Source organism: Xyrauchen texanus, chromosome 17 (genome assembly GCF_025860055.1).
Source record: "Xyrauchen texanus isolate HMW12.3.18 chromosome 17, RBS_HiC_50CHRs, whole genome shotgun sequence".
In the NCBI taxonomy this organism is placed as follows: Eukaryota; Metazoa; Chordata; class Actinopteri; order Cypriniformes; family Catostomidae; genus Xyrauchen; species Xyrauchen texanus.
In genome coordinates this window covers 24,763,427-24,787,483 of record NC_068292.1, presented here as the reverse complement: position 1 = coordinate 24,787,483, position 24,057 = coordinate 24,763,427, and the positions used below count along the sequence as shown (strand labels likewise).

General features: G+C 36.7%; 2 protein-coding genes across 4 annotated transcripts; both read right to left on the bottom strand.

Moving 5' to 3' along the window:
* Positions 1-216: 216 nt before the first annotated feature.
* Positions 217-14,970, bottom strand: LOC127658427 (zinc finger protein 45-like). Of its 2 annotated transcripts, none has more exons than XM_052147714.1 (3): positions 14,697-14,970; positions 13,190-13,262; positions 217-3,327 (listed from the first exon to the last, which is right to left on the bottom strand). In XM_052147714.1, the coding sequence occupies exon 3, from the start codon at positions 2,855-2,857 to the stop codon at positions 1,085-1,087; it is 1,773 nt and encodes a 590-aa protein (XP_052003674.1). In that variant the 5' UTR covers positions 2,858-3,327; positions 13,190-13,262; positions 14,697-14,970; the 3' UTR covers positions 217-1,084. The 2 variants fall into 2 exon arrangements, with proteins under 2 accessions (XP_052003674.1, XP_052003675.1); XM_052147715.1 differs by having other exon boundaries at positions 14,818-14,970.
* Positions 14,971-16,837: 1,867 nt separating this feature from the next.
* On the bottom strand, positions 16,838-22,940 carry LOC127658246 (chemerin-like receptor 1). 2 transcript variants are annotated; one of them, XM_052147446.1, is made up of 3 exons: positions 22,614-22,940; positions 18,071-18,521; positions 17,610-17,808 (listed from the first exon to the last, which is right to left on the bottom strand). In XM_052147446.1, exons 2-3 carry the CDS (start codon positions 18,506-18,508, stop codon positions 17,731-17,733), a joined length of 516 nt encoding a protein of 171 aa, XP_052003406.1. In that variant the 5' UTR covers positions 18,509-18,521; positions 22,614-22,940; the 3' UTR covers positions 17,610-17,730. The 2 variants fall into 2 exon arrangements, with proteins under 2 accessions (XP_052003404.1, XP_052003406.1); XM_052147444.1 differs by having other exon boundaries at positions 16,838-18,521; positions 22,614-22,929.
* Between the last annotated feature and the right edge of the window lie 1,117 nt (positions 22,941-24,057).

Here is a 24,057-nt window from a genome sequence, read left to right as displayed (position 1 = left end):
CTGTTTCTGTACTTGCATTCTTGAGTATTACAATTGATCTTTGGCAGTGGATGATGACCGAATGGGCTCTTGACAACTTAACACAAGAACGCACATTGAGAAACAGCCATCGAGAATGTATTGAACAGTTCATGTTGTATAAATGAACAAAATATGATGTGCATACATAAGCAGAATCCCCATAAAACAAACTATTACTCAACTGTGTTGCCCTTTTTAATTAAGTGAAATTGTCTATTACAACTTAAGCTATTCCTAGTTACATGTGTTTTTTATTTGAACCACATTTTGTCCCAGCTTTTTAGATTAACCAAAGTCAGTGACCTAAATTTATTTCCATGTATTGTAAAATAGTACAATCGTTTACAGCTTTGAGGCATTAATAAGAAATTCAATAAGTGCAAGGCCTCAACAAAAACAATCATGTTTATTTAATCAAATTAAAGGAGACTTGTACAAAATCTTTACTGATGTCAGAAAATGGTCAAAATATTTAAATTTTCCCATCACCACTAGTTCAAAAACAATTACAACTTTGTAAAAAAAAAAAAAAAAAAAAGAGAAAAGTTTATAATTTGTGAGAGAAAAAAAAAAAGTCATTCAGTTAAACAGTTTTAGATACGAAGGTATATATAAAATTTACATATCTCACTTACTGAAGCAGAAATGTGCTCTTGGAACCATTTTTAGCAAAGAAAGTTCAACTGATTGCTTTGTTCTAAATTTTCATCATTAGCGTTTCTTAGTCATTTTTAAAAATTCTGCTCATGAGGCCCCCATTAAAAGGTTATTTTAGTTTGTGTCAGCACACAAATTAAATTTCCTTTTTTTTTTTTTTTTAAATAAGAAAAAATGGGAATTTGAAAAATGGGAAAAAGCTAAACACATTGAGGAAATAAAATATTTTATACACAAGTGTAACAGATAAATGGAGGACCTCAGAGAACCTAAAAGCTACAGAAGTATATCACTTAAACAATAGAGGGAATCATGCAACTGGGCATAAAGTTGTGTTAATTACAATTTAATTATTACTCAAATATGAGCATTTTGATGTCGAGATATCTTTTAAGTACATTCAGCATTAAATAAATCCTTCAGATAACCTTCCAACATCCGCATCAGCAGCATCTGAATTAGCCTTTTCAGCGTCAACTACCTCATGTTGAATTTTGGAATCAACGGAATTAGTCTCAGGAGATTTTGTACCACCATTCACGGAGCCATCATTATGCTGTTGCTCAAGATGGCGATCCAAAGCGGAGCGGAACGTGAAGCGGCATGGGCAGCAAGGGCAACTGAGCAAGATTTTGCTGGGATCTCGCTTGTGGAAATTCACATGTCGCTGATAAACACTGAGCAATCCAAATACTCGACAACATTCTTTGCATTTGTAGCTCATCTTTGGATTGAAAGTTCTCTTCTCTTCAGAATCTAATGACAGCTCATCATATGGCAAATGCATTTTCTTCATCAAAGAAGAATATGACAGAGTTTCTTCTTCAAGAGCCTCTTGTTCATTATCCTTGTCACCTTTTGTTTGCGATGATGCTCTCACAGGTTCCTGTTTACAGCTTTCATCCTCACTTTCGGTCTTTGATGTCCCATGAGCTCTTAGCAGTAGCGCTGAACTGTGGTGAATGGCCACATGCCTTGTGAGATCACATCTTTGAGGAAAGCGTTTCCCACAATAAACACAAGCGTGCAGAGTACCCTTATGGTAACGCATATGACGAGAGAGACTGCTTGAGTGCATAAATGTACAATGGCACTGTTTGCAGGAGTATAGTTTACCACCAAAATGTAATCGGTTCGCTCCTCTAGGTTTAACTCTTATCCTAGACCTTGGTGGATCGAATTGTCTTATTTGGGCTTTTGCAACCATTTGATGCATTTTACCAGAGTGGCCAAAAGACTGCCGTTTAATGTTAGCTGGTGAATCTGAAGTGTCCTGAACTTCATCCCTATCTGGATGCTGAGATGCATGATGGTCTTTTAATTCTGACTTTTGGTTGAAATCCTCCCCACACAAGCCACAACGATATGGCTGATCAAGAAAATCACTGCCATTGGTCTTACCTTCTTCCTCCCCTAGTACTTTCTGTTCTCGTATGGCATCATTTGGGCTGACAAGAGAATGACTCTTTAGATGGCTCTGCAAGTCAGATAACCAAAAGAAACGCAAACTGCAGATTTTGCAAGGATAAGACCTATCTATTCTATTTTCTTGATCTTCCTCTATCAAAGCTTTGGGACCAATAGATCCATGCCCCTGTTTTTGGTGTGACAATAAGGTCTCCTTTCTTAGAAATCGTTTTCCACAGTATCCACAACTATAAAACCGTTCATGAGCATGGTTTTGAAGGTGGCTTTGCAGACTCTCCCGGTCATTAAACACTTTGCAGCACAGGGTGCATTTGAACCCCTGCTCAAGGGCACGGTATTGCTGATGCAGTTGTAAGGACTTTTGGTTTTTGAACACTTGCCCACATCTTTCACATCTAAACTGGTTACACTCTTTCTCTGCCATTTTAGAAGTCAAGGCACCTTGATTAGGGGTTTGGCACCATGATGACTTGGATGCAGGTTTTCCAAACAAGAAAGAAAATTTAGACAACACAGATCGATCAACAACAGTGAGTGTTCCGTTTTCGTGGAGAGCAAACTCAATGGATGTGTTGATACTACTATCATTACTACTACTGTTTAAAAAATCAGGGAAAAACAAGCCAGCAAGTCCATGAATTGCCATGTGTTCAATTAGTTTTGTGTACTGCCTAAAACCTTCGCCACACTCTGTGCAGATGAAGGCATCTCCTGCGATTATCTCTTGAGCAAAATCCATTGAGTATGCCATCTTGACAAAACAAAATTCAGCTTTTTTTAATGTAAAAATTAAAAATGGTTTGTTACTACAACTTGAATTTGAGATGAAAAAAAATATATATATATATATATATAAAAAAATAAAATCACACCATCTTAAAAAAAAAGGGGGGGGGGGGGGTGTCACTTGGACTATTGGGATACTTTTTCCAGGAAATGAAGTCCTTTCAACATCCAATCTCACTTTTGCTTTAAGTTGCTTTATGCATTAAATATGTGTTTAAAAGTCTAAAATGGCCACTCAGTCAACTCCAATAAAAAAGATAAAAGCATAAAGGATTAAAAATCTTTTCTTAAAAGTCAGTGACCATCAAATTCAATATCCACTAATTTTCAAGTTCTGTGGTAAAGTAACCCTTTCAGCATAATACAATGGCATAAACCTCGTTAGGTATGGCCTGCCTTGCTCCAGCTGCTGGCCCACAATTCGGATATTGCCATCTAAAAAAAAAAAAGAGAACAGGAAAATTAAGATACAAATACCATATTGTTGATGACTGGCGAGTCGGTCATGGTGATAATCTTGAAAGTTACCTCATGAGTTTATCATCCTACTGATTAGGTAGTTAAAAAAAAAAAAATATAACAGTTTAACAAACTATGAAAAACATTACATTTGGCTTACGTCTTTTGTTTTGAATCCCCTGAGTCACACCATCATTCTCTATAGGCCCATTTCCTCTTCAAATTTAAGTGGCACACTACAAATCTAAAGGTCCCCCCTCTTCTTCACAACAAAGATTGGATTTAATTTTGAGAAACTATAAAATACTTTACCTCATACTTAGTAAATATATTCATATAAAAAAAAAAAAAAAAAAAGTTATACTGCCCTTGGCTGTATAACTTTAGTAGCTTTAAATAGTATTAATGCAATGATAATACAATATAAAAAGCAGTAATTTAATAGGTTTTATTTTTACATTGCATCACTTTTCAATTTCTGAACGTTTACTTAAATAATTGATACTGCTGTTAGATAGGTCTACCTGAAAAACTTCAAGCATTGATTACTTAAAGGAAGTCCACCCAAAAATGAAAATGATGTCACCACAATATCATAACAGATGCTAATAAAGAGTCCAATTGCATGTTATTATAACAACATAGCAGAACTATTACTAATGTTTTTTCTCAGCCAAATCCATACTGCGAGACACCTATTTTTACCATGTTATAAAAATTGCACATTGCTCACTGTTATAAGGCTGTATGATAACTGGAACATTAGAAGTGAAAAACTGAATGCATTGCTGCAATCACAGAGGCTAGATGTTAAAGGAATATTCTGTGTTCAACAATTAAGCTCAATCGACAGCATTTGCGGCATAAAACAGATTATCAGGAAATTCATTTTGACTTGCCCCTCCTTTTCTTTAATACCCCATTTACACCTGGTATTAAGATGCTAAATACAGGTCTTAATGGGGTCTAATACATTTTCAATCACAAAAACCACAAACAAATGTGGTCAAAAATGCATCGCATGTGTGGTGTAAACGCTAATCCATCCTAAATGCATCAGGGAAGTGCCACCCCTCACTTGTTAATCAACCGCTGCGCTAAAACAAGAGTTTAAACTTAGCTGGTTACGTGCGGCGGAAAATTTGAAAAAGCGGATATATACACAAACAAGAAAACTTTGTGGATCTTCTTCAGTGTGTTATTTATGACAAGCATGAACATCTGAAGCTCAGGTTAATACAGGTAATCCACTAAAATAACAGACAGTTCTGCTCAAAATGTTCTGTTTGTGCTTAGATTACATTTCAGATGCATCTGGGAGAAACAGCATGCTGTTTTCTTTGCACTTTCTTTGTCTTTTCTGACTTTATTGCTTCAAAAATTGTACATACCTTTCTGTATTAATGGTGACTACACAGCCATGCAAGTAACCGATGCCATGGGTACTGACACTCCTCCATACCATGACAGACACAGGCTTTTGGACCTGACACTGATAACAGCTTGGATTGCCCTTTTTCTCTTTGGCCCAGTGAACACAATGGATGTTTTTTCCAAAAAACTTGAACTTCATTTGAAATGAAGACTCGTTGGACCACAAAATACTATTCCAATGCTCTACTTTCCATCTCAGATGAGACCAAGCCCAGGAATAAGTGGGGCTCCTAGGCAGTGTTTTGCAGTATCGCTTCTGCTTTGCAGAGTAAAGCCTTTACTTGAATCTGTGGATGCAGCAGCGAATGATGTTGAGTGACAAAGGTTTACTGAAGTATTTCCGAGCCCATGTCACGATATCCATTACAGGTGAATTACGGTTTTTAAATAGTGGCGTCTGAGGAATCAGAGATCACGTGCATTCAAAAGTGGTTTTCCAGCAAAACAACGCCTGCCTGGACTACAAGTGCGTGGCTGCATACGCAGAGAATGTGGGTGCTAGATTGGCTTGGCTACAGTCTTGAAAGGTCTATTACAGAGAATGTGTGCCAAATAATATGCAAAATACGACAACAGAGGCCCTGTACAATTGCATAGCTAAAGAGCTGCATAATGGATGAACTGGGATAAATCTGCTTGCTAAACTTATTAGAAGAAATGGTATGTTAAACAGTGGTAAACACTCAACTGTCCCAACTTATATGGGGCATGCTATAATCATCTGATTTAAATTGCATAAAGCATTTTCCACACTGTCCCAACTTTCGGAATTGGGTTTGAAGAGGCATTACTTGTCAACTAAATACATAGAGACACCGCTTTTTTTACTTTATTTTTATCTTGAGCAGTGTGTCTGCAGCCAATCCAGCAGAAAAATGTCTTCACAGACATCACAAAACTGCACTTTACCTCTCACGCAACACAATGCAATTTTAGACACATAAGGTATTTGTTGTGTTAATGGTAATTTTTCCCCCACAAATTCTGGTAGGCTGTCAAAACATTTTTTTTTTTTTTTTACATTGTTCAGTTGCAATTATGAAGATAATGATTAATAAAAGATATGTTTTCTTCACTGCGAAAGCAGAACCTCTTTGATTGGACTTCCAAAAGGCGTACAAATTGAAGAATCAGTGGTTAAAATGTATTTTAATTATTTAGCATTACAACTTCAACCAATTCTGGATTTTCAAGATGGTTACTCAAGAAAGATGGTGTAATTACCACTTTGTTGGGACAATCTGGTGCTTCAGAATCACAATCTGTATGTATACTTGATTATTTGTGGATTTATCTGCTACCGAGAGTTCAAATGCAGAGTTTTGTGTTGTAGCTACAGTCTACACCCAGTAGACGGCTGTAGGCCTCTACTTATTTGCTAGGTAATGTTATTGTGTTGAAATAGATTTGCGAATCAGCTGCGGGCCCACTTTTACCTACAATTGTGTAGAATTATGCAGAATCTTCATCGTTCTTAATATCATGAATGGTGATCAAGGGGAGATGGATTTATTTTTATAAATGGTCATTTTATAGCTGCAATCCACGGTAGTGCTCGGTTAACCTGCTATGTAATGTTATTGTGTTGGTAAGGGCTAACTATTCAGCTGTGGGTTGGCTTTTACCTAAAACTGTAACAAAATGGCCGATTTCAAGAGTCTTATATAATTAGATGTTACGACTGCTATCTACGATATTCCACAGCTAATTTAAGACTCACAAACTCCCTAATACGCACGGTAATGAGGGTGTAAGCCGCTGTTCTCAGTTCATAGCTCGGCGTAAAAGGTTAGGCTACACCCATTCCAGCAAAAGCTGACTAACTTATATGCACTACGTGTCTTTTACTTTAAGATTTTTAGGTTCACAATAATCATCAGTGTACTAGTAAGAAAGCTACAAAATTAAAACTTACACTGTGAAATAACCGGCTCAAGTCGTGCTTGCAAAGTTGGTTCGGGTTGATCAGCTAGAGCTGGTACGGCAAAAACCGACACCACTGTTACCATAGTTACAATAGTATTTACAGAGCTGCTCAAGAAGCTTTGGTAGCTGAAACTCTGTTATGGTAAGAGGCGTTACATTTCCGACACATGTTCCATGCGGTTGACCAATCACAACAGACTGGGCCAGCTGACAAATCAGAGCACACTGGGCATTTCGGAAAGGGGGGCTTTAAAGAGACAGTAGGTAAATCAGAGCATTTCAGCCAGAGTATGAAGCATGGGGAAAAGAAATGTACAGGATGAGAAAAATGAGTTTTTTGAACATTTAAGTATGTAAACCTATTCTAGTAGACCCCCAAAATAAAATTATGAACCTGTAAATTAGCATAATATGGGCTCATTAAAATGAACATTGTTCAATCTCTATACAAGAGATGCTGTACAACATATATTCTCAGGCCCCAAGTCACCTGAATAGTGCAGTTTTAAATTGTGAGAAGGATCTCAGTAGTGAATAAATAGATGATGATGATGATTGGCTGGAGGGTTTTCTATTTAAAACACAAAGACAGATACTGAACCTAATCTTCACCATTTTCAAACTGTATGATAAATAAAATCCCCCCCCCCGATTTTTTCCCTCACAGATTGATAAAAGATCCTCACCCCTCTGTAACTCAGTTTGTTGCTTTGCTTTGTCAAACGAGAATAGCTGCTGTGCTTAAGGTTAATGATCAGTCCTTCTTTGCAAAATGGAATTTACCTCCAGATCTCAGAAACACAGCATTAGGGGGCCAAGGTAGCTCAGTGAGTAAAGACGCTGATTACCACCCCTGGAGTCGCGAGTTTGAATACGGAGCATGCTGAGTGACTCTAGCCAGGTCTCCTAAGCAACCAAATTGGCCCGGTTGCTAGGAAGGGTAGATTCACATGGTTGCACTATGGTGGGGTGCATGGTGAGTTATGCGTGTAACGCCCGTTTCACACATACTCCGTGTGCAGTGCGTATGCGGTACAGGAGCAGCACGCGCTATAGTGCTTTCACATACGTTGCGTTTGCAGTGCGCTACTGATCCGCAGTTTCTGTGTGCCACAAAATCCAAAATGTGTAAGGAATTTTGATTTTAAACGAAAACGTTAAATTTGAGATTGTTTAAGGCACTGAAACAGTATGAAAATTCCTTTTAATCATTGTGATTTTGTTTTACATGTAGATCGAGTTGAAGAAAAGCTATCGCGCTATATCTGTTGCTAAGGAGAAGAATGAGACGCATTTGCATTCACTCTGTATTTTTTTAGGGTAAAAAATCATATAGGATGGCATTTTGCAACTTTTGGGACTATAATCATTCTTTTTTGTTTTTCTTGACCTTGCAATTTAGTAACTGTAGAACACATTAACTGAAATTATGCGTATATGATGAAATGATTACAGTTTCTTGTCAATCTATGTCTATTTTAATGTGAACAATGCGCTGCCACTTTAATTCAGTGCGGTGCAGCACAGCAAAAATAGACTCGGTGCGTAAACGATCGCTGCACTGCTGTATACGCACCGCAACTGGAACGGATCGACGGACTGCATCGCGTGCAGTGTAAAAGCTCTAACCTGTTAACATGGGTACGGAAAAAAAATGCGCACTGCATACGCACTGCAAACGGAGTATGTGTGAAACGGGCATAAGCCATGGAGAATAGCATGAAGCATCCACGCGCGCTATGTCTCCGCAGTAATGCACTCAACAAGCCACGTGATATGCAGATTGATGGCCTCAGAAGCATAGGCAAGTACGAGATTCGTCCTCTACCACATGGATTGAGGCAAGCCACTACGCCAGCATCATGACTTGGAGCGTATTGGGAATTGGGCATTCCAAATTGGGGAGAAAAAAAATAAATAAAAGTTAAAGAAACACTGCATTAAATGGCCAGTGATTCTTGCAGTGGATGCCTCCACCAAGGCTATTTTGAAAGTTAAAGGCACCAGCACACTCATGGCGAAGTGCTCCACCTTTGCTCAGAGCCAAAAAGAAGTTTGAAACAGCTGAGCAACCACAAACATTCAGACGAAGCGTTTAGAGGTACATTTAAATACGAGGACGCTCAAGACTAAGTAGGAATGGGCATTCATCAATAATTTGGTATTCGACTATTTAAGCTCATAAAAAAAAATGTATATTCTATTATTTAAATGAAGGTAATTAATGAGAAAGAGACATTGTAAAATATTTTTTGTTATTAAGGTTGCGTCACCATTAAAAAAAAGCTTCCAATTATAATCAAAACAAGCTTAGACCATGTCCTGTGTTTTGATTAATATTTAAACAAGCAATGCGTGAAAACAAAAAAAAAGAAAAGCACTTAAGCTCATGCAAAACGAAGAAAAAGAAACCGCCAAAGTAGACTGATGTAGTTAACATACAGGACAAGTATAAACACTCGCCACATAATAGTTATGTTTATATTGTATCTCATGTCACGTTTTTGTTGAGAAAAACAAGCATATCATGTGCTCCGTAAACTATACTCATTTATACACACCAGTTTAAATGATGGAATGTCCCTTACCTCCCCAAGCATAGTCTTTCTCGGATACCATGTTTGTTATTTACAGAAGTGTTGCGGGGATTACATTGCTACGGGGACGCTGGTTTCTGACGAGCTGCACATATACGAGAATGAAGTTTACAGCATTTATACGGTACATTTAAACAGGAACCCAGTTCTCACAGTAAGCCACATTCTCACAATAACCTGCTTTTCTGGTGTCCATCTAAACACACTGATAGAACGGTTTGCTCATCAAATGTGACCAACTTGTGTCCACACTAGGGTTGAACGGTATGAGATTTTCACGGTATGATAACCTTCTCAGAAAATATCACGGTATTACACAATTTCTATTATCAGTGAAAACAGAAGGGTTATTTATTCATTTATTTTGGAGCAAACATTTATAAATTTAAACCATTTATTTTATTGATGTGTAAAAAAAAAAGTCTCCCTTTTGAAAATAAAATAAATAGAAAAAATAAGAAAGCTAACAGAATTATAATAATAAATCAAATTATAAACATGATAAAAAATGTAACTAAAACATGTTATATAACTAAAGCATGTTAGTAACATCAGCTGTGTGAGCTTTAGTAGTAATGTCCTATGATTATTAATAATTAACATATACTGCAGACGACTCCTGTCTGTACCTTTAACTCAGTGCTTCTCAACTGGTTTTGCTTCAGGACAGATTTTACATTGGAAATAAAGTGTCGACCTTCCATAGATTAAACATAACCTGTATTTAATGTATCCTGGGTTGCATTTCCTTTTTATGTTGCATAGTTTTATTTGTGGTTTTCCAGTACAAGGACATGCATCAAGTGACATTTTTGTTGTTGATGTCAACGTTTGACTTTCAGCACACAACTGAATAACACAGGCTGCATAACCATGATAAATGATTATTGCAAGAGTTAGATTAACATACAGGTGCGAAGGGACTTCAACATTTCTCAATTGCACAAATAAAAAATAAATTTGTCTCTGGCTTGCTTTTGCTCACGTCAATGATGCCGAGATCTACTTTTATATTTAATTTAATAACTGAGAAGGTTTACCTGCAAAATTAGTAGCACCAAACATCACAAGCAGCCTCAAGAATTGACACAGAGTAGCCCTACAACACTTCTTCTTGAGCAGAATATTGCACTACAGATCGCTAAATTTGTTCAAAGGAGAAAGCGAGACGTGCATGGTTGCCAGATTGCACAAAATAAACATAACATTAGGCGGAATATTTCCAATTTGAGCAAGTATAAATCTCAAACTGGGGGTCTTGTGTCTCTTATCTGGCAACCCTGATCACGTTAAACACTTGTGGAGACGCGTTAGGTCCCAATGCAAGTTAACTGAAATATCCAATAAAAAAAATGTTTTCGATAAATGAGCCGGGGGCCACATTAAACCATGTGGAGGGCCTGATCCGGACTGCAGGCCGTATGTTGCCCATGTCTGCTTTAGCTGTTTGCGAGATTATTATTACATCTGCCTAGGCAGTCCTAAATAGTACATCACTTGGGCCATGGCATTGTTCTTTCCCTGCTGTCCGCAGTACGAATAGACCAGTTGAGAAACACTGCTTTAACTCACACACGCTCATGTCAGACTCCTTGCCTCGGCTTCTCTCTAACATTTTCTCTGCTGCATTTGTTTGTGTGAGACGCAAGTTGACGAGTCAGGCAGACGAGGAGGAAAGAAGATGCGCACGCGCATGTAAGATTCTCCATCCGGTTGCATTTTTCTCTCAATACCGTACATAAGCAAATGTACATGGTATGATAACCATAAATTTTCAAACCGTGGTATACCGTGAAACCGGTATACCGCTGCAACCCTAGTCTACACTCAACAGCGCCACCCAGTGTATTATGTTATAACTGCCAGTTTCAGTTTGTGTGTTCAGGATTTAACATACATCTCACTGTATATATGGCCAGCAAAGCAAAATTTCAAAAATTTAATAGTATTTTTACTACATGAAGAATTATTGCAGAACGAATATTCGCCTACTCGTGCACATCCCTAATGTAAAGCCTCAACTAATATGACAATAAAATGGGTTATCAATGACTTCATGCCTCATTGAAAAGAATTCACATGAGATTAATAAAATATGCTTTTTTTTTTAAACACTCGATAAAGAAACAATGTATTTGCAGTAGATAGTGTAATTTGTCTTGTTTACATTCTGAATTCATAGTGCTTATGCGCTAATAAGCTATCCGCAGTCATATTATGCACCAGTTACACTCTGTTATTGTAATTTATGATGACACGGATACAAAAAAAAAAAGAAAAAAAAGTGTCCAAAAAAATAGGTGTCGAATTTAAATCTCGCATTTTGCAATGTCGAATTGGCTTGTAATATTGGGTCAAAAAAGTTATTCACGCTGCTCTCAACTGAGATGTGGAAAATATCAAAGATCTGCAGTGAAGACATATCACATGTGAGGGTGAGTTTGGGTGAAAAATTGTAAAAGCCTAATAAGTCTTTTTATTTGATCTAGCACAGCATATTTTGCACTGCCTATAATAATTGACTCTTCCTGTGAATTTATGAATGTGGCCTAAAATAAGAGGTATGGGAGTTCTATTAAATGTACAATTTTAATGTTAAGATTATATTTTACAATTCTTCATTGGAATACAAGATCAGCGTGTAGGAGAGAGTTGTGTTTGACTTGTGATTTATTTCTAGAGGTCTTGTCATAAAGGTTGCACACTTTAAAAACAAGATTTGTTTTTTTAAACCAGAATATATTAATCTACTGTATAGTAAGGGAAGTGTAGCACAAAACACTTTAAAGCAGATAGAAGAAAAAGTCAATAACAGTAATTAGCTTTTTGTTGACAGAATTATCCATTTTGATTTTCTTATCGTTTGCTTGGATATCAAGGTAAATGCACAAATAGATTACTGATAATGCCGAAAACTGTTTCTCAACTCAAACATACAAACTACCAACAAAAACCACTATAAATGAACTGTGTTTTCAATTAATATTTTTACTAAATTAAATAACACCTTTGTATTACTACAAACTTGTTATTTTCTCAATATTACACCTAAATATAATAAATAAGAACATACACATTTTCATGAAAATAAGACTGTCCAAACAAACAGGGACATTTAAGCAGGATGTAACATGTACTTTCTATAAACTCTTTTGAAAAGAAAACTGGATATAAAAGTGAGGTTCACTCAAACTGTTGTTTTTTTGTGCGTTTGTTTTTTAAATGTCCAACTGGTATTTCCAAATCCTCTTTCTAAAAAGTTCTACTTATCGCTGGTATCTCTTGTCCAGTGTGTGGATAATTTTTTGAAATCTCGCTTTTCTACTTTTCTCTGTGCTGTTTCAGTTGCTGATATAAATTTGTTGTGTTGCAGCAACTTTAATTTTGCACAGTACCTCTCTCTGCTCAGTGTTGGTTATTTTAAAGCCACAATATTGCCATATAACCAGGGGTTTTCCTGGCTTAAAATGAGGTGGAACCATAATGATCAAAAAAAGTGACGTTAAAAACACGTAAACGTTGGCTTTGCGTTAATATTGTGCTTAATATTTGGAGTTTGTGCTTATTTACATGTCACGCTCCCGTATTATATGAAGCTTAATTAAGGATGAAATAAAGATATATCGCCATGCTGTGATCTGCGTTTCTATCAGACACTCGAGCTGCAGTGCTTCTCTCATCTCACGTGTCATCATTATAGACTGGTCATCTTTTAATTAGCAGTGTAGAAAATGGGCTGTCACGTCCACACATGCACTTATTTAATATAATCGCACAGGCTGACATCGCGCTTGCGATATGATTAATCGTGCAGCACTAGTGTCAAAATATTAAAATCCTTACAGAGTAACAGAAAATCAGGGGTTCAACTTTTTACTTACCGCAATTCAGATTTTTTTTTATATGATCAATCCCCCTTTACTGAGGCAAGGTCCAACACCAGAGTTAATATTCCTAAAAATTAACAGACAAAACAAGAACATTTTATTTTTAATACAGGTCATCACTATCTGCTAAAAAAAATTAAATAAATACATAGCAAACTGAGGCAAACAAGATCAAGATTACATAAGCTTTGACATAATTTTTTATTTTTTTTTTAACATGATGAAACATTTCGTAAACAGAAAACAATGGCACAGACAACAGCTCAAAAGGCACTGATGCTTACCCCCGTGATATTTACATTACTTGTATGTAACTCTTCCTTTCAGGAGTCACTGATGGTTGTTGAATTAACAATTGTATTTAAAGGGATAGTTCACCAACTAAATTTAAATTCTCATTATTTACACCATCCCAGATGTGTTTGACTTTGTCTTCTGCAGAACACAAATGAAGAAATGTAGAAAAATATCTCAGCTCTATAGGTCAATACAATGCAAGTGACAACGTTGAATCTCCAAAAATAAAAAGGCATCAAAAAAGTAATCCATAAAACTCAAATTGTTTAATCCATTTCTTCAGAAGTGATATGTAAGGTGTGGTGAGAAATAGATCAATATTTAAGTCATTCCCCCCCAGAAATTGTCCTCCCTGCCCAGTTGGTAGCGATTTGCACAAAGAATGTGAATAGCCAAAAATAAATGAAAAAGGAAAATATGGAAGCAAAAGTGGAGATTAATAGTAAAAACTTCAATATTGATCCGTTTCTCATCCACACCAATCATATATCTTTAAATTAAATGGATTTCACCACTGGAGTCCACTTATGGTTTACTTTTATGCTGCCTTTTTGCTTTTTGAGCTTCAAAGTTCTGGTCAACCTTCACTTTAATCGTGTGGACCAACAGAGCTGGGAGATTCTTCTAAAAATCTTTGTGTTCTGCAGAAGAAAGTCATACATCTGAGATGGCATAAGGGTTAGTAGATGATGAGAGAATGTCCCTTTGTGGGTGAACTATTTAAGTGTGGCGATTGGTCGCCTCTTCACCATAGTTAGCCTACTAATATTAATATAACTTCGCATTGTTGTACAGTACTAACGAAAACTCTGGCAACTAAGGCATTCTGGAAAACTATGGTATTTGTTTAATAATTAAAATACAGAAATTTTGAACGACATAAATGTATATTAATTACAATAAATGGAAGTAATTGGGGTATACGGATACATTTATCTAAGACAACGGGAAGATTATGTCCCCAAACAACATACAACAGCAGTACAGGCACAACAACGCCACCACATAAGCACCGCCATCTTAAAAGCCTAAACCACACGCTACTTAAGCGAAGTAGATTTAGGCCTTACTTGTAGCCGACATGAAGGCTAACCAACCAAAATAAACCCCATTTGGTTAGTTGGACGTGATATAAAATACCAGTCCCATGCTTTTATATCACCGCATTTGCAAATACAAGCAGCTCCACGTTTCAATGTATTACCTCGTCGACTAATAGATGTCACTTCTGAGGGCGATCAAACGCACGTAGACACATCAGTTTTCCCTTTCATTTTAAAACTTAGCAGGAGTGCGATCCTTAGCGAATTCAATGTTTAGCGTACCTCGAGTTTGACTTTTGACCAGCCAACAGATGTTTTGTCCACATTCACGAAACGGGAGCAAAAGAGAGTGAGAAAGAGAAAAAAAACAAATAGCTTCCGCTTCCCATTCACCGCCCCAATTTGTACACAACGCTAGGTGGATTACTGCCACCTGCTGGGGAAATAGGAGCGTTCAGACAGTTCGAAACCGTCTTGCTGCAGTCAGTAAACAACTTAAACCATTGTAATTAACCAAATTAAACCACCATTGACCTCTATTCTGAATGCTGGAGGTCCGAATGATACCGTTTTGTGCAACTTATTAAAATCTTGTGGCTTATAGACAGCCAGGGATAATACGGGTTGATTATTAAAAAATAAAATCAAACATCAAGACAGAATGTTATGCAAACATTGAGTTCAGATGTGCCTTGATGTCTTCCAAACCCCTTATTTCAGATTTCGTTAACAGCCAGTAGCTATACCCTAACACGACCAATGCAGCATCCATGGCAATTTTGAGAGTGCTCGTTGGTTATAATTTTAATTCATGTCTTTACACCCCAGAGATGAAAAATGATAGAGCCATAATTTCCATGCCAAAACTTTTCTCACCAAGCAATCTGCTGTTATGTGGTGTGTGGTGAATATTATAGCCTACAGTATACACAATATGAGAAACAGTATATAACAATGTAAAATTGAATGAAGTACAATGTTTAAGGTAGATATAGCTTACAAATACATCAGCAAATCTGAAAGTTATGAATGTGCACAAAAGATTAATTGCACAAAGTAGTCTGCTTTTATGTGGCAAACTCTTGAGATAGCTCAGTACGATGATCTGTTCAGTAAACAGATTGCCTCCAGTGTGAATGATGCTCTGAGATTGTGCCCTTTGGTAGAGAATGGTGGTAAGCATAGCTGGTGCGCCTATCTCTGGGTCACTATTTATAGTATGAGACTAAGCTTTGTCTGCCCCCACTTATGATTTTAGAGCAGATGTTTACAATTGTTTGGTTGCTGTTTCTGTTATTAATTGTGAGAGATGTAAATTCATCATGCATTGGAGAAACTAAACACTCCTGATATAACACCAGTTGGATATTCTCATTCAATATTCTTATTAAGACTAAAAATGAAGGCAAATGTATATGGACATTTAGAAAGCAGTTCAGGGTGAACAGTGTTAGGGCTGGTGTGTCATGCTGCAGTTTGTCCAAGTTCGGCATTATAGTTAGAAGTTATATCCAACCTGATTGGTCGTGTGTCTTGATGCAAACAAGAGCACTGAAATCTACCTCATCAAATAAGTACTATCAAGTAGTACCAGCTGTTTCAGGGCACTCAGTAATTACTGTTGTACTGTATATTTTATAAAAAGTGTTAACCTACTACAGCTTTACAAAATGATGCTTAGTAAAAATAAGATAGAGTAGCACTCTCTTGCGACCCCATATGGACCTCTGTATGGCCGTGACCCCGAGGTTAAGAACCTCTACAGTTGCTGTTTTCCATGCCATAACTGTAAATTGGGACTTTTTAAATTTTTTAAAAAGACAATCTGTTCTTAAAAATTAATCCTTTGTTCACAAATACTGCACAAATATGGACTACCTTTGCGATACCTTAATTATAGTTAATGGAATTTTTCCATAATTTTTCAGTCCCCATTCACTGTTATTGCATAAAAAAACAGTGACCAGAACTTTCTACAAAATGTATTGTTTTGTGTTACAAAAAAAAAAAAAAAAAAAGAGAGAGAGAGAGAGAGAGAGAGAAAAGAAAAGAAAAAAGTCATCTGGGTTTGGAACAAGAAATGAGAGATAGGTGAGGTAAATTATATATATATATATATATATATATATATATATATATATATATATATATATATATATATATATATTGTAGTTTTTGGGTGAACTGTTCCCTTAGAAAATTTCAAAATTATATTGCATTAGGATAACTAAGGTTTTTGGTTGGGTTACAGCGTAAAACCACTACCAAAACTTCTAATGTTCAATTTTTTATGATATTGACACATGATTGTACAGATACAGAGATATCCACACCTTATTAAAAATGTGATGAGATGAGTTTAATTTGCTAAACTGGTAAGTTTAATTAGTTTTAGGTTTTTGGATAAATCTGACATGACAGCGATGTAACTTTATCAAATATTTTCAAATAAAATTATTTATACAGAAATTGCATAAGAAACTGCACAAAAACTGCTCTCCCAACATGTTCAATGATTGAAAGACTTCAATCTACTACACTGCTGATTAAGGCCCTCAATAAAATCACAAATTGACATTTATACAATTCAATACAAAGTTTTACACAATACAGTATATATGTATTTTGGTAAAACACTTATTCATTAATGTGACACACACACACACACGCACGCACGCACGCACACAGTTGAAGGCAGTGTTCTTATGTATAGCTTTGAACTACTAACTGTATTTCTTTTGATCCAGGTTCTTCCAGTTACCCATCAAATTGTTCAGTTCCAGTTACCCTTCCAGTCAAATTGACTGACCAGTCTCTGTAATGTCTTCCCTTAGACATGGTGCCTCATGTCTCTTTGTTATACTTCAGCATCAGAGAAGGACTTACTTTCTTGCTCTTTGTTTCGAATGATGTGCATTGAATGTGTGCAAGTATTTGTGCATGAAACTTCTTCTGTGAAAGCTGTTTCCAAGACTTTCAGGACAGACTTACGCACTTTGTCTTTAAAGTTTTGTACCATGAAAACATACAACAAAGGGTTTAGGCAGCTGTTTAGGAAAGCCAAACTGGTTGCAACAGGAATTCCAACAGTAGTGACATACTGTAGGGTGGGGCTGTATTTAGTTGCCATGTGGTTTACCATCTCAATGAGGACTAGGATATGGTACGGAGCCCAGCACAAGAAGAAGGCAGTGATCACAGCAGCAATGATCTTGAAAGGATGTCGAGTTCGTCCAGACATCGAACAGTTTCTTTGGAGACGATGGATGATAACTGCATAGCAAGAGACAATAATTACAAAAGGTACCACAAAGCCTAGGAGGAAACGGGTAACGATCATGGCACGGTGGCGTAACATACGGAGCGCCACGACCTCTGGTGTTTCATAGTCATCAGAGAAGGCAAAGTTATTGAAGCAGTTAATTATGTTTTCATTGCTGTGGTCTGGTGCAGTGTCCTTGAAGACAAAGTAGGGAGAGCTCAAAACCAGAGCAAATATCCAAACTGCCAAGCTCATAACAGATGCACGACTTACATTACGATGATTCTGTGCCCAGATTGGACACGCCACAGACACACAGCGGTCAACGCTAATCACGACCAGGATGTACACACTTGAAAACATGTTGAGGAAACTAAGGGTGCTGTTGAATTTACACATGAACTGGCCAAAAGGCCAGTGGAAACCCTTAGCTGTATAAGCCACGCTGAGAGGAAGGAAGGCAGTGAAGAGGAAGTCAGCCACAGCAAGGTTCAAGAACCAGACAGTGTTGACTGTTCTTTTCATTTTGAATCCAGCTACCCAAATCACAATGCCATTGCCTACCACTCCAAGTACAAAAGCCAAGGTGTAGACTATGAGTGACATGATGTTAAGTGATTTCTCAAGCTCTGTATTCTCATAGTAGTCATAATCAAACTCAGATGTGTTTTGATTGAGAGGACTCTCTGTAAAGTTGATGGGATCCATCATTGTACATTTAAATCTGTGTTGACAGAAAAAAAAAATTAGTTTCAGAACTGAAATAAATAAATCTGAAAGATATAAAGTCAGAAACATAACTAATCATCATACACAGCTAATCTTGATCTGGTAAGCATGGAAATGAAACCAACATGTAACAGCACAATGTTCTGCTTTTGTCCACTAAAGGTCAGAATCGTATTAAATATTCCGGGTTCAATACAAGTTAAAGGAATAGTTCACCTAAAAATGAAAACTCTCACCATTTTCTCACCAATTTTTGGAAGAATATCTCAGCTCTGTAGGTCCATACAATGCAAGTGAATGGGTGCCAAAATATTGAAGCTCCAACAAGCAAATATAGCCATCATAAAAGTAATCCATATGACTCCAATGGATTAAAAATGTCTTCTGAAGCAAAATGCTAGGTGTTTGTAAGAAATAGATCAATATTTAAAACTTTTCTTTTTACTTAAAATGTTTGCTGTGTTTTGCGTGTTGACAAAGATGGAGTTCAAACTGCCTCTCGTGTGAGATAAGCGTGTAATGCCGCCTAAACCCTATATGACTTTCAAAGTCGTCGGATTACTGTTCTTTTTCACATCCTTCTAGACCTCAGTGCAGCATTTGACACGATCGATCACTCCATTCTCTTACATCGTCTTGAGAAGGTGGTTGGCATCAAGGGAGTTGCATTAAACTGGTTTTCATCATATCTTAAGGAAATAACTTTTTCTATCAATATTGATAATCACTTCTCTTCCCCAACACTGCTCACATGTGGCGTTCCACAAGGCTCCATATTGGGTCCTCTGCTTTTTTCTCTTTATATGCTTCCTTTAGGCTCCATCTTTCAGAAATACAGTATAGCTTAACATTGTTATGCTGATGACACACAATTTTATCTTCCTGTCAGGTCTAACGATTGTTGTTCTATCAGTAATCTCATCTCCTGTCTTGAGGAAGTTAAATTATGGATATCTGAAAACTTCCTCATGCTTAATGAGGATAAAACCGAGGTCATTGCTTTTGGCTCTTCGCTACATATCGCTGATATTGAAAATCAGTTGGGTACTTTATCTTTAACCATGCACAATAGAGTTAAGAACTTGGGTGTCATCTTTGATTCTGACTTATTTTTTGATAAGCAGATAAATGCTGTTGTTAAAGGAAGTTTTTTTCATCTAAGGTCCATTGCTAAATTAAAACAGTTTCTCTCACAGAAGGACTTGGAAATAGTAATTCATGCTCTTATTACATCCCGGCTGGACTACTGCAACGCCTTATATGTGGGTCTGTCTCAATATTCATTTTCACGTCTGCAAATAGTCCAAAATGCAGCGTGTACCAAGAAAAGAGAGCATATTACCCCAGTTTTCGCTTCCCTACATTGGCTTCCAGTTCGATACAGAGTAAATTTCAAGGTTGTGATGTATGTTTATAAGGCCTTGCATGGTTTAGCCCCTCAGTACATTGCTGATTTACTCCATCTACATTCTGCACCTATGTCTCTTCGATCATCAAATCAGTTACTCCTCTCTGTTCCTCGTTCCCGGTTGAAAACTAAAGGTGATCGGGCGTTTGTAGTTGCGGCCCCCTGGTTGTGGAATGCACTCAGTGTTGCCAACTATTTTCAATGGAAAGTAGCTAAAGCCTGCTCGAAAAGTAGCTAAATGTCACCAGATGACGTCATGCGTCATTAGCATATTAATGACGTCATTGCGTCGTATTTGCATTCTGCCTAATTTGTCGGTACTGTAGCCTACTTCAGTTTATAATAACGGTTATCTCCCCTAAACCGTGCTCATACTGTTTTTATATAAGTATATAGCCGAATGTCCAGTAAAACGGTTCTCAATTACATATTTTCTGTTAGACAACGGAACGGAAGGGAACTTAGCTAACGTTACATGTTTATGAGTTTGAAGAAGGTTTATTGTTGTGTTTGGATAAGTAAAATGTATAGAGTCTGTAAATATACGATCTGAAGTTGGAGAGTTCAGAAACCGAACCGGAATGAACTAAAACTCTGATTAGTAGTGAATATAAGCGCATGCCAAGAAAAAACGGTCAAATTAAATGTTTTGAATTAAAACAAAGGAGAAGGCAGCTGCTATGTGATCACTGATTGTTCCTGCTAACACAGCGTGCACATGCGCAGCTCATTCATGTCTATGTCCGCTGGCGTGCAGTCAACAGAATGTGCTGCTCCTCTCAGCCGCTCACTGAACAGAGCAGACGCAGCGGGGAAGTAAGACCTCACGCTTGCAGTACTGGCGATATTTGGAATTTGGAAAGTTGCTAAGGTTTGTCCAAAAAGTCGCTAGATTTGTCGCTAGTCGCTTTTTTGAAAAAATGTCGCTAAAGGGGTCTGAAAAGTCGCTAAAAATAGCGACAAAGTCGCTAAGTTGGCAACAATGAATGCACTCCCAGTTGCTGTCTTCCTCCTCACTGCCGATATTTAAATTTAAATTGAAGACACATTTTTTCTCTTTAGCCTATAATGTTGTTTGAGAATTATAGGAGTTTTATGTGTATGTTTTATAATGTTTTATTAATTTGTTCTTTTTAACATTATATAAGTTCTATTAAATTCAGTTATTAATGTTTGTAAAAAATTGTACAGCACTTTGGTTACAACATTTGTTGTTTTTAAGTGTGCTTTATAAATAAACTTGACTTGACTTGACTACACAACTGTCTGTCTGTATCTTGAAGTTGCTGTGGTTTGCACATTACACGAGGTATCGGCAACAGGGGTCACACATTACAAAACATTTCACTAGGAAGAATACCCAACAACTCTTGTCTTGTCTCCAAACTACGTTTCACAACAAGATGCACATGATAATTGATACAGGAAATGACGTAAGATGACACCTGAGACAGGAGCTGAAATATTCTTCGAAAACTCTTCATTTGTGTTCTGCTGAAGAAAGTCCTACATATCTGGAATGGCATGAGAGTGAGTGCATTTTCACTTTTTGGTACACCATTCCTTTAAGCTCAGTTGGCAGTTTGGTGCCATAATGGTAATTACCTAAATTTCAACTTGCTCCACTTTTAATAAGAAAGAAAAAAGAAAAAAAGAAAAGAAGCAAAACTCTGGGTTACAGAGAGGAACTTACAATAAAAGTGAATTGGGCCAATCTGTAAACATTAAAATACTCACTGTTTCAAAAGTATAGGGGCAAGACGTAAACAAAATGCACATTAACATGATTTGAGTGTGTAGTTGACAATGTAGGCCAACCCTAAATCAATCGTAAAAATGAAATAAGAAATAAGAAAAGAAGGGACGAGTCGAAATAATTTTTTGTTGGGATTAATATTAGCCTATGCTACAAAAGCCGTCAACTGATCTTAACTTGTGTTGAACCCGGAATATTCCTTTAAGAATTGTTGCAGTAAAGAAAACCCCGCATTTCCTCTGAATGCGCCTTTCCAATTCTGCCTTATCATCAGCGATGTTATTTCACATGAGGATTTTACATCTGTTAATATTTTAGTTAGATTATATGTCTCCACAGTCTACCAAACCAAGAACGTTTTTCTAAATGTTAAAATGAACCATTGTTCTATGCCACAATGTTCGTAGTACATCAGTTGGTTCCTTTGAGCACAATTTGACAGTTTGACTTTCAGGGAGTGTCGTTTTATTAAAACACCATTTTCTTAGGAATATGAGTGATATCTATTTAAGCTATAGCTTACCACGTGGAATTATAGATTTCTGATCTATGAAAAAATATAGGCTAGGCTATATCCCGACAATTCCCTCATACCATCTTCCTCCAAAATACTTAATAAAATGCATTTTATGTAGGCCTATACTTGACAGATAAAGTACACTGTTTAAAATAAATTAAATAAAGAACAGATAAACAGCTTTTGTGTGTGTGTGTGTGTGTGTGTGTGTGTGTGTGTGTATTAGAACGTCTTATAGTTTGATAACTGTGCAGTAACAAAATTCTCAATTCATTGTTGTAAAGCTGAGCCGTTTAATTTGTTTTATTCGTTTTCATTTTATTAGGTAGGCCTATTAATGACACTTGAAAAGCGGCCAAGCAGTTAAATATTTTATTGGGATAATATGAAAACCTGATAGGCTTACCTGATAAGTAGCTAACATCCACAAACACTCCTGATAATAGAGGAATTTGCTGTGGTGACTCTCACAACCAAAACTGCAATAATCTTTCTGTTTCTTGTTGAGAAACTCAATCCCTGTTTGAGTGACGTCACAGCATCGCCCTCGTCTTGCTTGCCTCTTCAATATGCTCTGTTGTTGCTCCTTGCTTTAACTTAGTTTCAGCGTATTTAATGTAACTTTGTTTCATTTTTCACGTAAATGTAACCCAAATGTCTTATGTCCACACAACTTTGATAATGTTAATCATTTCTAATGTTTAGAGGTGAGCAAGCTTCATCGCGTTTTAACTTGCGACTATTTCCAGCGTTGGAGAGCCATGGAATGATGCGGTTTTCCGAATGCCGTAAACCAAGCTGCCATTCCCTGACAAAAACAGCATGTTTGAAGAAAAGCGAGAGCACAAGGAATATCAAATGGCGATATTTAAACGCTTCATAGTGTATATAATTTAATATGCACAGTTTTTTTTAGTACCCTAACACGTTATTTAATATTATCTCATAACTTTTTTTTTTTTTCTTTTTTCCTTTAATTTTGCAAGCAAATGCATGGGTGCGGTTCAAATATAGACCTTGTGTTGACTGAAGAATGTGCAGATACACACTTAAATTACTTTATTCTTATACGCAGGACAAAAGGATGAAGTGTAGTAACTGTATCTGACGATGATTTACTGTGGTCACAGCTGCCCTTTGTGCCATTGTGTCTCCCTTGATTTGTCCACTTGTTTTACAGGCAGAACATGACCAAAAGTTTAAATAAGATCTCAAGTTCGAGTGAGTACTGTGCCTTGAGAATATTGATACAGCTCACTTTTGAGTTCTTAGATATAAGTTTAAACATATCCACATAATCAATGTCAATTTTTTATTTATTTATTTATTTTTACACGATGTAAGTTGTGACCCTCTAGCGGTTAAAAAATAATACAGCATGCGTCTTGTTGACATTGTTTTGGTTGTGGTTCGGCTCTGCTCCTCTGCATGGATGAATGTTGTTCAAGGCACTGGTGTACAAATGAATACAGGACATATTATCAGAGCGAATGGACAAATAATTAATGAAAGAAAGGAAAAGATGGTTATCTGAAAACATGTCATCTGAGCAGATAAGTGCCATATCTTATTTTGTTGTTTTGACTTATTGGAAACATTGATGTTTTGAAATAAATTACATTACAAAATGTAGGCAACATTTGTTAACATTAGACATAACGATTGCTAGTCTGATAAGGTAAAATGTTATAAAGTTTTTATAACTGCAGGATATTTTGGCCAAATAGACCACAGTAGTAACTAATTTATAGATTGTCATTGTTACCAACCAGTGATCAACATAGTTTCAAGAGTCACATGTCCTTGGCAAGCCTAGGACTTAAGGATTTATTTATATAAATTATTACTCT

Coding starts and splice junctions, on each gene's coding strand:
- LOC127658246 (XM_052147444.1), bottom strand. CDS start 18,508: ATGATGGATCCCATCAACTTTACAGAGAGTCCTCTCAATCAAAACACA.
- LOC127658427 (XM_052147714.1), bottom strand. CDS start 2,857: ATGGCATACTCAATGGATTTTGCTCAAGAGATAATCGCAGGAGATGCC.